The 14,711-nt window shown below is 36.4% G+C and overlaps 1 protein-coding gene across 1 annotated transcript in view; it reads right to left on the bottom strand.

The window, feature by feature from the left end:
* The window catches only part of ror1 (receptor tyrosine kinase-like orphan receptor 1), a 168,975-nt gene that overhangs the window by 54,510 nt on the left and 99,754 nt on the right, over positions 1-14,711 (bottom strand). Inside the window, exon 2 of the mRNA XM_038278374.1 lies at positions 7,418-7,477. Within this exon, the coding sequence (XP_038134302.1) occupies positions 7,418-7,477 (60 nt within the window). The remainder of the gene's footprint in view (positions 1-7,417; positions 7,478-14,711) is intronic.

Here is a 14,711-nt window from a genome sequence, read left to right as displayed (position 1 = left end):
CTTTCTTATGCCTATAAAACTAAATAGAAGGATCTGTATCCCTTCTGGACTTTTTGTGACATTGACCTTTTATTCCAAATAAAGTTTTAGAATTTACAGTCTTCACTTGGTACACTGTGGAACCATGCAGACATCAGGGGGACTGGAGATGTTTTTCATTCACATTTTAATAAGAACTGTACAGCCTTATGAGTTGAGGCACACTAACTTTTAGCAGGACTCTAAAAATAGTTTCACTGAGGCCAAATGAAGGCTTATTAGGTGGTTTAAAGCATTCATAGGACTTTAGAAAAACATGCAAATACTTTTTAACCGCTTTATTATTTCCTCCGTCTGGAACAATGTCTTAAGTTTAACGGCTATTTCAGTGTGTTGTTACTTTAGGTGCGACCACAGAAAAAGAAGTGCCATTCTGGTTGTTGGAACTTATGTGCATTTCTTATCAGACATGCTCTTACAAGCTATCTGTTGCACTGTAGTCCTCTATTGTGGAAACAACACAAACACATTGTACAGTATTCAAACTACCCACTGATGGGTACAGATAAAGGTCAGCTGCAATGGGTGCAGCATTCATCCTGATGAGGGTATATGACAGTTGATCTGTGCATGCTTAGTCCTGGGTCTCTGTGATGTGAGTGCCAAACCATCAACAAAAAGGCATGGAGGTCTGCAGAGAATCTGTGCTTACATGTACAGTCAACATTCAGAGGACTGAATCCTGCCTACTCCATGTTTAACAGAGTATTGCATCTGAAAACACACATACTTCTAAACGAGACAAGGTGTTTTGCCAGAAGGCAGGAAGGTCAAAACACTGAGTCACTGTAATGGTGTTTCATTAGTCTGGTTGATGGAAAAGAAAATGATTTTTGGAGCAGTCTTTCTGTAGACTTCATTAGCCGTTATAACTACTGCCAATTAAGCAAAATAAAGGAAACAAATAGACAAAAGAGAGGTGTAGAGGAGGAACATGTGTCTGTGTAACTAAGCCTCTGTATGTAATTGTCTCGTGGTGAGTGTTGTGGTATTTGGCACAGGGGGCAGGTTGAAACTTAAACCTTTGCTGAGGATTGTCCCTTTAATGTGGCTGGTGACTAAAATGGTTCCCTGTCATCGGCCCACATTTTCCCCTCGCTGTACTTTTGTGCAATCAAACGCTCACGTGCGGGCAGAAAAAACATAAACAAGCGTGCACTGGCACAACCGTGGGACACAGAGCTACATGTGCTCGGAGGTACCTCTTCATTTCACCGCTGAAACTGTATTCTGTATGGAAACGTGTATGTTTATAATAGCAGACATACAGAAAAGCTTTGGAACGGATCTTTTCAGGAAGGCTCAGAAACCCGAAACTGTTCAGCTAACTAAACATCCTTACATTTATGTGCATCACAATTTTCTCGATGTTCAGGATTCATTCAATCAGTGAAACATCTATGTTGAGTAATTACACACAAATAAACACTTCAACCTTTGTTCTCCATTTACGATAACGGTGTATGATTGGACTATTCTAAATACTTTATTCCATTAATGCAGAGAGGAATAATCAGGATCACCTTGTGGTTCTGCAGTGGCATTAATAAATCCCAAGTTGCTGTCAGATCCGTGCTGGTTTGTACTGCTGATGCTGTTTCTCATCTTTCTGTTGACAGCAGACCATAGTTTGCCTGTGGTATAGGGAAGGCCAATTTGCTCCTTAATCATGCACTGGGAAATCATGCTCATTCAACCATTTATTGGTACTTTCCACCATTGTTTCTAAATTAATGATTTAAAATAATCTAGATAGGTGGGAACAATAATTTTGCCTTTAATAACATGCAGCAAGTAATACAAGCTGGGATGAGGCTCCAAAATCAATATGACTGAAAACTTCACATTGCAGTTTTTTCGATTAATTGAATAATAATCAGATAGCCAAAGATTGCTTAAAGAAGATTTTTTTATTTTTCCACTTGACGAAAAAGATTTGTTTTATCTTAAATGTAAAATGTTTATACATTTTTCTACAATTTTGGTGTAGTTACTGGTCTAAGATGGTTTCCCTTTTAGAGTCTCTACTCTCCAGTTAATGATTCATCCATTACTATATTAGCTAATGATTATTTCAATAACTGATTAATCATGTTTAATCTGATTCATTGTTTTAGCCCTAGCAGAAACCCTAACCTTTATCTGCCACTAACCCATTGCGTTAACCGGTCGCATGTAGTAAATCTTCTCCAAATGATTGTTAACTTCCACTCACCCTTCCATCATTATAACTGGATACAGTAGGCCTGCTCTGTGAATATCTATTAATTTTAGCATGAGCTAAACATCAGCAGCTTTAACATTAACATTCCTGTTTTAAAAATCCTTATTTTATAGCACTTACACAGTAATTCCCAACTTTTTCTTACTGGGCCCCTCTTTTGTTTACAAGACAGTTTTCACACCGCCCAAGTCAATTGCAGTAAATTACATATTGCAATAAAATAAACTACAATCTTCTTTAAATCACAAACACACTACACCAAGTTTAACTGTTTATTTTATGCTTAAACTGAATTTAACGATGGCATAAAACCCTTTTTTTTTAATAGCTCTGTCTTTTAGTCAATTTATTTTTATGCTCCCATTCCACTCAATTAGAATGCTTCCATTCTCACAGGTAGAGTCCCCCCATTTTGGAAACCACAGAGTTAATGTAACATTAGGATTTTCATAAAAAAAAAACAACTTAATTTTAATGACTCACAAGTTAATGTTAACATAAAATCACATAAATAGAATGACTAAAAACATTCAGACTTTCTTGATTGAATTACTAAAGTGACTACTTTGTGTAGATATACCTTTTTAAGTCTCCTGTAAATTAAGGTCAATTTAGTAAAACGTAAATCCTTCTCCAGTAGAGAAATATAAAAGATAACAAGCAAGATAAATAAATAAATTCATTGCCCCTCGTTTCATTAGCATATCCAGTGTCTTCAGCGTTTTGGGTTCCTGCTACTGATGCACGCCGATACTGTATCACCATTAGGAGGTTGTGCCCTGTTGGTAAAACATAACTTTCTTTCCCTGGAGACCACATAAGAGCTACAATCACCAATTCATCAGAGCAGAAACAGATGTTGATGCTACGGTCAAAATGGTGACGCAATGTTTTATAGGTTTAAATGTTTTATATTGTGGAAAAACGAAGTCGGTTCAATGATTTGTTTGGATCTTCTCCTCCTTGTATTTATGATCTTCTAAACATCCCTGATTGCTCTGCGTAATTATCATATTCGCTGAACTGCTCAATCATGTCCAGAAACTACTGTTTGCCTTTATGCCTGTCCGCTTATTAAAAAAAAGAAAGAAAAAAGAAGGCTTATTTTGTGTACGTGCCTTGGGAAGGATGTTGTGGGAGTGATGGCTTTGCAAGAGTGGAATTAAACTGAACCAGACAAAGAGCAAAAACTATAATACAAGGTCACATCCATCAAAGTTTCATACTCCGGATCTTCCAAGTTTGATTTCATCGTGGGAATTTAGGCGGATCCTGGTAGTTTCGTGGAGAAGCCGAGGTTGGGAGCAGATTTTGACTGATAACATTGTGCAGCAGTTTAGTAAAAATATCCAGAAAACTTTGTGGATTTGGCTCAGCTATCCCTGCATCCCTGACAGAATCAGAACAGCTGTAGGAGAGTTGACAGTCGCTTTTCATCGCAAAAAACGAGATCTTAGGTTTTTTTTTATTGATCTAAAATAAATGAGTCTTTAAGGCAGTTAATCTTTCCAGATGGCTTCCACAGTTTTGGATCAGATCATCGGCATATTGATTGATTTCAGAAATGCACCAAGATTCCATTGCCAAAGTAAGTATTCTGGAAGAGCTCAGCCATAGAGCTGTCTAACTTAATCCCTCCAGGCTGTGGGATGGAGCTATCCGTACAAGAAGGACAGCATATATCTATAATTTCTTTGCATATATCTTACATTTCTTTATATTTTTTGCACAACTAATAGCACAAGGCATACTGGAAGAAAAAAACTCTGCTGTTATATTCATGTAAACTAGAGCCATTTTTAGTGTTAGGGCATATCAGGAAATGTTTCACAGCTCTTCAGTCAGACAGGGCTTAAGAAAATACTTAACTAAAAGTTGACTTTTTGACTCTTGTTTAGCATTTAATACAATCAGTTCAATTAGTATTGTTAAAAGCAGTCCCCGTCTGCATTTACTGCAGCTGTGATTGCCAAAGAGGGTTACGATTTCCAGACTGTGTTCTATTAGAGAACTGGACTTAAGAGTTATAGGGCTACAAATAATTGTTTTTGATTAATCTGTCAATAATTTTTTCGGTTAATGGATTAATAATCGGACAGTAAAAGGTTCCTTAAAGAAGACTTTTTAGAAAAAAAAAAAAAAAAAAATATATATATATATATATATATACAGTATATATATATATATTTTATTTTTTATATTTTATTATTTTTTTAACAATTTTGGTATAATTACAGCTCTAAGTGGGTTGCTCTTTCAGCTAAAGGTATGTTTTAGAGTCTCTACACTCTAATTAACAACTATTTCATTACTAAATTAGTTGAGATCATTCAATAATCAATTAATCACGATTAATTCAATTAATTGTTTCAGCCTTAAAGAGTTTAAAACAGAGCATATTTGCTCCATTTTTTATTAGTATGTGTCTTGAGCAAACTCTTGAGTTTAAAAGTTACAACAGTTCATTAACAGCTAACACCTAAAAAATGGATTTCCTTTCTAGACACTTTCTATCTGAACTGGTTGAGCATAGATTGACTTCCATCATTAGCCAATTTCAGTTGATCTTAAGCTAAATTCTTTATTTAAGTTTAGCCTAATAAAATGCCACCCTTAAGATCGATTGCAGAAACCTTACATGTTATATACTCCCAGCTAAAGTAAGCTACTATCATGGTTTAAAGTTCAGGATATACTGTTACAATTTGGTGAGTTGAATGTTAAAAAAGCAACATTTGAAACGGAAACCAAAGACAACCCCGGAATCATGTGGGCATCATGAGATCGCATAACTTGACCACATACAGAGGTAGTCTGCACTGCTGAGGCCTAAAAGAACAGGAAGTTGTCCTACTCCATACCGGGAAAACATCTAATCAACTGACATTTTATCTGCGCAACTAACTCCTACATCCTTGCATATTTTCTATCTATACAGACAGATGGAAGAAAGAAGTGGAGAGTATTGCTTACAGGAAAAACCTCAGAGTCTCTTTTCTGGTCATCTCCAAAGTTACGGCTAAAAAAAAAAAATCATTGTTTGGCCAGTCCTACCTGTCCTCATGGATCCCATTGCTTTATTGTAACAACTGTTCAGAGCAGATCCAAGTAGATACCAAGGTATAAAAGGGTTTTTAAAAGGTTACATTGTCTAACTGCTAAAATTTTCCATCATGACGTTTCAAACAGTTGTTACAGATTTCTTTGACAATTTTCTGTTGCAGTGTTGCAACAGGGTTCCAGTATGTTTTTACGAAAATAAGAGGAGCCCAACCATAGGTCAGCTTAGCCGGTACGTAGGGTGCTTGTATTTAGGTGAAAAACAGAAACAAAAAAATTCAAAAAGCAAATATAGTATCTTTATAGCAGTTTAAAGTCAGAAACCTTCACAGTAACTTGTTGGAAATCTGAACTCCAAACACCTTGTACCACAGAGCCTATTTTTAAAGTGCCAATAATAACTAAATAAAATAATTTAAAAAAATATTCTAACACACTTAAACTCTTCCTTACTAGTATAAATATCCAAAATCAAATCAATCACATGACTCCCGCACAAGGAGTCACATGATCTGAACTGAAAAACTGGAACCTACAAACCAGATTATGGATGTCACAACTAAAGCAGAGTTGTGACATCCAGGACGAGCTGCATCAATTTAAGCAAGCACAGAAAGGTAAGTTAAAAAGCAAGTAGGTTTCTGAGTCTGTGTGTATGCATTTTTGCGTTAGCATGTCAGTAACAGCAAACTTTGTTTATAACCCTACCAAGGTGATCATGTTGTTGGCGAGGAGGATGATGGAAAATCTGTTAAAAAGGTAATTAGAAGCTGCAAAGACCCGTGTCTGCAGAGGAGCCAAAACATCCAGCTAGATTTAAAACAGAACAGTTCAGATCAACTAGCACCTTTCATCTATTAGATGTGGTCCTGCTAAAAGACAACAGATTCATGCACTGCAGACGGACAGTACCAGACGGAGGGTACCCCAAAATTGTATTGAAGTAAGAGTAAAAAGAAGAAATCATCTGATTTCTAAAATTATGCATTGATATTTTATGAAGAAATAACTGAAGTAAAAGTAAAAAGTGCGGCACTACAAAAAAGTCACTACCCACCTCTGCTGCAGAAGCCTACTGGTGATGATTTCATTTGATACTGGTTAAACTAGGAACATCTAAAGCATGCAGACCTCCAGGTCGGACGCCACTAGTTTAGTTAATTTATTGGTTTAAACAGACCAGTTACAGACCTTAATTTCACAAAACCTGTTTACAAACCTGACCATTTTCATTGTTAGGCTCCCTATTTAATATCACTGAGCTGGATGTGTTTGACTAAATATTGAACTAAAGAATAATTTCACTGCCAAGATGTTCTAGTAAATGAAGACAAAGGCAAAACATTTTGTGGCTACAATCAGTGCTTCTATGTTGATTTTCTATGGCTGCTTGAACCCAGATCTACCCGGCAGATGGCCGCTCACACTGGGCCTGGTTCTGCTGGAGGTTTCTTCCTGTTAAAAGGGAGTTTTCCTCTCCACTGTCACTACAAGTATGCTTGGTGTGAGGGATTTCCTTCAGGTCAATGAGTCGATGCAATCAGCTGGTTTTCCTTAGATAGAAACCTGACTATGATTTGGTTGAATTGTCTCTGTAACGTACCTTGGGATGAGGTATGTTGTAAATTGACACTATTTAAATAAACTGAATGTAATTTTAGTGGAAGGGAAATCTAGAAAGTAAATAGAGCTGAACAGGAAATCAGGTTAAGTTAAAAATATGAATATTGCAGAGCAGGTTGTTCCTTCCCATAGAAGATGAAGGATAAATAAGGCACAAAAATAAAAATAGAGTGCAATGAAGACAAAAAAGGTTATAGATCATTTCTGATCACTTCTGTAGAATACTGTTATTTCTCAGTAAATATATGAACAATGCCACACCTGTTGAAATTCTTTCCGTTATCTGGTTATTCACTGCAGCAGGCCACACTGGGACAATGCGCAGGTTCTAAGGCACTCAATGAATGTCTTTTATCAACATGTGGGATTAGAGCGCAGTGCTCCACAGAAAGCACATCATTGTTTTGTTTCCTTTCACAAAAATGTTCAAGTTGGTTCAAAAGAATTAAGAAAAGCATTTTTTTTTTTTACCGTCTGTTTGGTTCCATGTGGTGGCAGCGTGTACACTGAGGTCCTGGGCGAGCTCAGATCCTGTAGACAGAGGAAATGAAGACAATTAGCATGAATGGCTGCCAGATGAAAAAGTAAAAACAGCTCAATTTAAATAGATATATTGCTGAGAAACACAATGCTGAAAAACACCCCATAGATACATGTAGTGTTGGTGTAGGATTGCTGATGCAGATCAAAGGATCAAGTGTACAACAGGGAGCCTATCAGCTGGCCATTTGGGCCTAATGCTCCTTTATTACTAACTGAAGACTGAGTGGAGCGATTCTTTTCATTACTAGAGAAAGTGGGCTATAGTTCTCCATGCTGCGGGTCATGGGTGATTCCCTGCAAATTAAAAAAACCAAACATGAAGGACAGACAAGTCTCCTGAAACAGCAGAGCTAATAACAAATGATTCCCTGAGGTTACCTGAACACTGACATCTAGCTCCTAGATAGCATCGCATTATATTTGTGTGATGAAGAAGCAGATATCTATGAGGAAATTGAATTTTATCAGTGGAAGCATGTCTGTGGTTCATTTTCTGCAAGATAGAGCTTTAAGTAGATGAATGAAAGGCTGAACTGATTTTACAGCAACGTTTCTCTTTTACAGGAAATTTGTGATTCCCCAAAACTTTAAAATGAGTAAAAAAAATAATCATATGAACTGTGTTTCTATGAGCTCTTTCTTTCCTACATAAACGTTTGAAGGGAAAAAAAATCAGAAGTCTACTTTTACATTTTTCAAAATAAGAGGCGTCTCTTTTCATAACAGTGTCATAAAAGAAGGTGATGCAGTGAAAAAAGCATGCTGTGAATTTGCCCCCGGGACACTCGGAAACAAATTAATTAGGTGATAATGTGTTAGATCACACATTCGGTGTCAGGGTGGCAACTCTGCAGCTGTTCTGGATGTTAATAAGAAATGCTTTAGGCCTCTATACCTGTCAGCAAGGATGTTCATTGTCTTGACAACCAAATAAATTGAAGTTGCAGTTTCTACCACTATTGTCACCGATATACCGTAAAATCATGATGCTGAAAACACACCAAAAAATCACCCTCATCTGGAGCTCAGTGAACTCTATCCCATATACTACATGGTGCAACATATTTTCACAAGGTTTACAGTTGTATGGTAATAAAAGTGCAATAATGTAGATTTTACAGAACACTACATGGTATCAAAGGACGTCTTGGCCCCAAAGTGGGTATAATTTTACTCTTTTTTTTTAGGGGTGGAGCTGATGGACTTTAAGGGGCCTTGAGAACCTTGGTTAACAAAAGACAGAAAAGAAGAGGCGCTGCAGTTCACTGGTTTCACTAAAGGCAGAGCAAGTCGAGCATAGCAGCAATCTGAGAGCTCAGCATTCGGGGCAAGTTATGGGAAAAGCAAGGAAGAGAGACAGAAGGAAGTACTGGATGTTGTGTTATTAATGATGGTAGTGCAGTATCAAAGTTGAGCTATTTGGGAGCCTCTTTAGAGACAAAAGACACAAGAAAAAATAAACTAGAAATAAATGTCCACTTTCTTTTATTTACTTTTTTGCAAGATAGACTTTGAGTGATTTTGACCAATCTTTTAAGTATGGAGAAAAGAAAAGAAAAAGAAAAAAAAAAAGAAAATGTTTTTAATTAACCAGATGATGCTATTCATAATGCATTGGCCTCTGTTAAAAAAAACTACCAATTCTGAACTGACACTCATACAAATTAGTGTTGCACAGATACCGATACAAGTATCGGGTGGGGCCCCGATCCAGCACTAAAATGGTGGTATCGGTATCGGAGAGTACCAACAAATAGGGCACCGATACCATTTCGAGAGCCAAAAAGTTTATTCATCTATTGTCACCTATTCCAGGTAGGCAAGAGAACAGCTATTGGATTCACTTTGTATTTGTCTTTTTCCTGCTTCACAAAGGTAGGCAGCAGCTTGACAAAGCCATGATAGCAATTATTTTACATACAAGTAGTATGCAGTTCTTCATATATATATACACAAACAGATGGTATCGGTATCGGCCAATACTGCACAGCCAGGTATCGGGTAGTGGGGCCAAAACATGGCATTGGCGCAACACTAATATAAATTTCAAAAGGTTTGTTAAAAAAATGCATTTCCATTGTGCTTAGAGCAGCCATTAACCACCTTTTTTTTTATTTGCTGTTGAATTATCTTAAAATGTAAGTATCAATATGTTGCATAACTACCACAGTGATGTAATTCAGGTACCAGCAAAGAAGAGTCTTTAATTTAGCAATCCAATTTACGATCAGATGAGATAAAAAATAAAATAAAATTTAAATTGGTATTAATCTTATCAATTCTTGAACATTCAAATTGCTGCCCAGCCCTAGTGACGTCGCCATATGTTGATATTGTGCTTGCTAATAATAAACAGGAAGTAGAGGTAGCAAACTAGAGTGAATCAAAGATCAGAAACAGACCGAGCTTTTGATGACTGTGCTGCAATCGGGCCGAGTGTAATGGATTCAGCGGTAAATATTAGCTACATCAACACTTTCTTTAACAAATGTTTCTTTGCATCTCCTCTTAAGTGCATTTACTCGCTTTCAAAAAAGAGCAAAAAATTAATATTAATTAGTTAAAATATAATTTAGTTCGTTTATTGGAATTTTGCTGTTTAAAACAGACTTCTGTAATACTACTTATGAAATACTTCAAAAGGCACATTAAAACAGACACTTTTATTTTAGGGTACATTTGTTCTCTACCTGCATAGGTCCCACTCCTGTCACTCTTTCCAGTGTATTTATATATTTAAGAACAGCATGTAACCTACTGACTTTAAGCGCATGATAAAGTTTTCAGTTTTTTTGCATGCAGGGCATCGTCCATGTTTAAAATTCAAACTGGATCACATCTTTTATTGGTTCCAACTGGTTCACCATAAAACTAAATATGACATATTATACTAGTCACTAGTTGGTGGACGATGGAAATCACCTTTTGAAAAATTAGATAGGGAGTAAATAATCAGGAAAAAATATTATTCTTTTTCCATCCAGATTTCATAATGCTAATATCAAATTCCAATTCCAATATCAAATTTTTTTAAAAGCCTGTAGAGGAACTCTTTCCTTGCTTGATATCTTCATAAAGTTATTCTAAATTACTTGTATGGTCATTTATTTGGACATCATCCTCAGCTTTATAAAAGTGTTTGCGTAAAACATTTTGTTCAGGGAAGGATGAGAAAGAGGAGGTGAGATCTTAATTCAGCTTGATTATCTAAACTTTATATCTTCAGTTAAATGACTTTAAAGCAATGGAATTTAAATAACTGAGCTGTAAAAATATTTTTATTGGACTTTTCCATGGAAATGAACAATGATCTAAACTGACTTGGAAGGAATGCTTTTTATTTTCACTCGAATACCACTGCTAGTTTGAAAAGAGTTAAAATTTCAATTGAATGGGACATATTTAGAAGTTCACAGAAAACTAAGTGGGAGCAGCTTTCATCCTCATCCAGCAGTATTTGGCGTCCGAAGATAAAAATCAGGCAGGGACACAAACTTAGGCCTCATACAGCTATCAGATTTTGGTGCAACTTTGCAATGACGGCATTATGGGAATTAGAGCTGGGCTCAGGAATTAGGAAAAGGAAATAAAAAAAGAGTGAAGAGAAACAAGAAACAAGAGCAGCCTTAGAGGGTTATGCTAAACCAAAAATCAGAAATGTTCAATTTAAACTGTTATGCATATTGTAGCAACTAATATGCTGTTATATGGTCTGGGGGGCTGTGTTTGGAGCCAGGGTGGTTGGTGTGGTGAGAAAGACTGATGTATGAGTGCTCCCACTCTGTTATTAAGGCCTCTCCCAAAGACTTCTTCCATCCCGCTTAGCTGGAAAACTGACCTAACTGAGGGGTTATCTGGAACATTTTTACAAACCCAACATTTTTACAGCATAATATTTATGTCTTAAAGAGATGAAAGACACACAAGTACAGAAAATTAGGGATGATAGATAATTCTGCCATCCATTTATCTTCATCAATCCGCTTTCTCCTCTAATCTTATAGAATGAAATGTTTGTACTTAAGGAAGGTTTATTTTCCTGTCCATAAACAGGGTCATTCAAAGTTATTCTCAAATTTAGGTAAAGGGAAACATTGGGAGTCTACATAATGACTTCTAATCCAACCCATTCACAAATAATCCAGACAAAACTTTCGAGGAAGAATAATAGGGAAATTGATAGGGAGAAAGAAACTTAGAGATAAATGAATTCGGGGGGCGGACTTGGAAAGCATGACAGAAATAAAAAAAACAGTAACATGGAAACTTCTAAGGTAACTCCAAGAGAAAACACAATGTTATAAATCAGCGACATCTTTTAACACTAAGCACAGTGCTGGTTTATATTGGCTGCAGCTTTATATTAGCGGGAGTGACTATAAATCATTATCATACCTTAAGGTATTCACATACGAGAGCCTAATGACAGACAACTGACAGGATGACAAAAAACAGCGAGCAGGCACAGGCCAGTATGATAATTGCTCTCATAGTATAATAACATAAAATTCAATGGGATCAACCAATGGGATCTGCATTCAAAATGAAACCACCAATCCTACTGTACTTCTGCTGACATAACCCAAAACACAGAGGAAAAAAAAACTCCCACTTTTATCCACAGCATCTGTAATGTCAATGTTAGTTGAATGCAGAAATTCTTTATGAAGAGGTTTACCAGATGCAGCCAATGAGACATTTTTTATAAATCGGAAATGTGGATTAGTTCCTTGGGTTGAAGGAATAACATTTCACTCTGAATTAGTAGTGAAAACTATTCTCAGATGTTTAATCTGAACATGAAGGAAACGCAGGTAAAAACATTTAAAAAGATGGATTGATTTATTGACTGACTTAATTGATCTCACAGTGGAGAAATTTACTCATTTCATCTACATAGATAGTCAAAGGAGAAGAAGAATGTGCCAAAGAAAGAAAAAGGTGCATGGGGCATATACAGTAGGGGTGTGGGAAATAATCGTTTTGGGGATATATCATGATATTCGGCTGCCCAATATAATATCGATCTTTCACTTCTTAGTATCAATAAAAAAAAAAAAATGGTTACATAAAACATTGATGCGAAAAAGGGCTACCTCTGCACCACCACTCTGGCAGAAAGCGCTGTGGAGCCCTTTAACTGTGCGTGCAGCACCAAATCTGTATTTGAGGCAGTCACAGTGGAAGAAAACCCCAAACAACATGGATAATAATACCTAATCAATATTTTCTGATGAAAATATACAGCACTTGCTCTTTTATCTCATCATTTGATTTTGATAGCTGGGGAAAATATGGCAATATATAGTGATACTGCAATATCGCGATAATATCGTATCGTGACCCAAGTATCGCGTCATGTATCGAATTGCAACACTCATGCCAATACTCACCTCTAATATACAGTATATACATATACAAAAAAGAAAATATACTTTGAAGGATAATATTCATTTTATTCTGGTCGTGAGAATAAGAGAGAGCAGAACTTTCAGAAGATAACAGAAAGGCTAAAAGAAAACTGCTAAGTTTTATTTGTGTTATAATTTTGTGCGTTCTGTCAAAGTTCATCATGAAAAAACTGGACTGTCAGCATTTCCTTGGCTATACAGATACAGGGCAGTTTCACTAATGCTATTGGAGCAAACAGCTAATATAATTGTCCAAAGTTAGTTTAAAATAAGACGCAAGGCTAAAGGAATATCCAGAGAATTGTTTTAATACCTTCTTATATTGTAGCTATTTAAAATAATTATAGGTTAAGGGGAATACTTTTATACTTTTAATAAAATCTGAAACACTAAATATTTTAAACTCAGAAACATTGGCTGTCCATTGTTGTTATAATAAAAATAGAAAATGGTCAATTTTTGCTCTAATGGATTAGCAAAAAATACATTCAAAGACCAAAAAAAAAAATGGTAGAATCCAGATAACCACAAAAAAGTCAAGCTGAAATAATATGAAAACATTTCCTTAAGCAGAGGGAAAAAAAGGAATAAAAATTGGACCAAAGACGGATTTATAGATGTTTCGGTAGCTGCACCTACAAGTTTCTGTGCAGGTATTTGTTCCCAGGATCAACCGCAGCTGAAGGAAAAACAGAAATATAACCAGGTCCAGTTCAGAACTGTTCACCTGAGCCCATCATGGACCAAAGAACACAGGAAACACAAACACACACAGACTCAATAACCCTTGCATCTGTTCTGCTGTGTAACCTTATAAGACCACAGACGGAGGGGTGAGCGTGAGTCCAGGGGGAGGAGGAGCACGGCAGATAACAGTAAGCTGTGTGAAAAGGCACTTTATGGATCAGAACATCTAATCAAGGCAGAAGGGAAAGACAGAGCTTAGCCTGGAACACAATGCTCTATATTACAACTAGCCAGGAAAATAATAAAACTGCTTTCATTTAAGGCTTTGAGGCAGAGCTATGCTACGTTTTAAAGTAAGCCCTTCATATACGGTCAAGTTTATAATCAAACCCCTCCTTTGGTCCACCTAAAGAATTAGGTTGTTATCTGATACAACCACAAAAATGGCCTCTGTGGTGATCATGAGGAAGCTGAAAGTGACACACATCAACAAGTGCTGAGAAGAGCTTTAAAGAGAGCTTTACTAGGGCCAAAGTGACAACTGTCACCACCCGTCATTCTTCAGTGCTTCCTTGAGAAAGATGAGTAACAGTGAGCAATGCAACACTTAAGAAACACTGACCCTGACAGCCCTCTGAGGCCTCTGACCTCTAAAGGAGGTGCAAAGATGAAAAGATTTACAGTAAAGAATTTTACAGGAATGTTATTGTATCTGGTGCCGAATCCTAATGTTAAAGCATCTTATCATGGTTTCAACTATCATTCAGCTCATTAATAAAAAGCTTTGGTTTAGGTGCAAACAAATCCAATTCCAGTAGACTGTAGTGAATAATTAAGTTTTTATTTATCAATTTTAGAATAAATGTCTCTTGTCTAGTTCAGGAACACTTTCTTTTATGAAATAATTATTCAGGTCAATTTACAACCCTGATGTCGGTTGCTTACCCAATCAGACAAATTTTTGGTTCTCTGATGTAGGATTTAATCTATAGGGGTGAATATGGCTCTCTTTACAAGTAACTCCATGATTTCTTAATCTAGCACTCCCAGCTAAAAGTAACTCAATGTTGGTTTAAGAAGGGGATCACAACCTTTTTAACTAAACTAGACTAGACAACCCCCAT

This window comes from Cyprinodon tularosa, unplaced genomic scaffold, assembly GCF_016077235.1.
Source record: "Cyprinodon tularosa strain WSP-4 unplaced genomic scaffold, ASM1607723v1 ctg140, whole genome shotgun sequence".
Lineage (NCBI taxonomy): Eukaryota > Metazoa > Chordata > Actinopteri > Cyprinodontiformes > Cyprinodontidae > Cyprinodon > Cyprinodon tularosa.
Note: the sequence above shows the minus strand (reverse complement) of the source record. Positions and strands in the feature narration are given on the sequence as shown.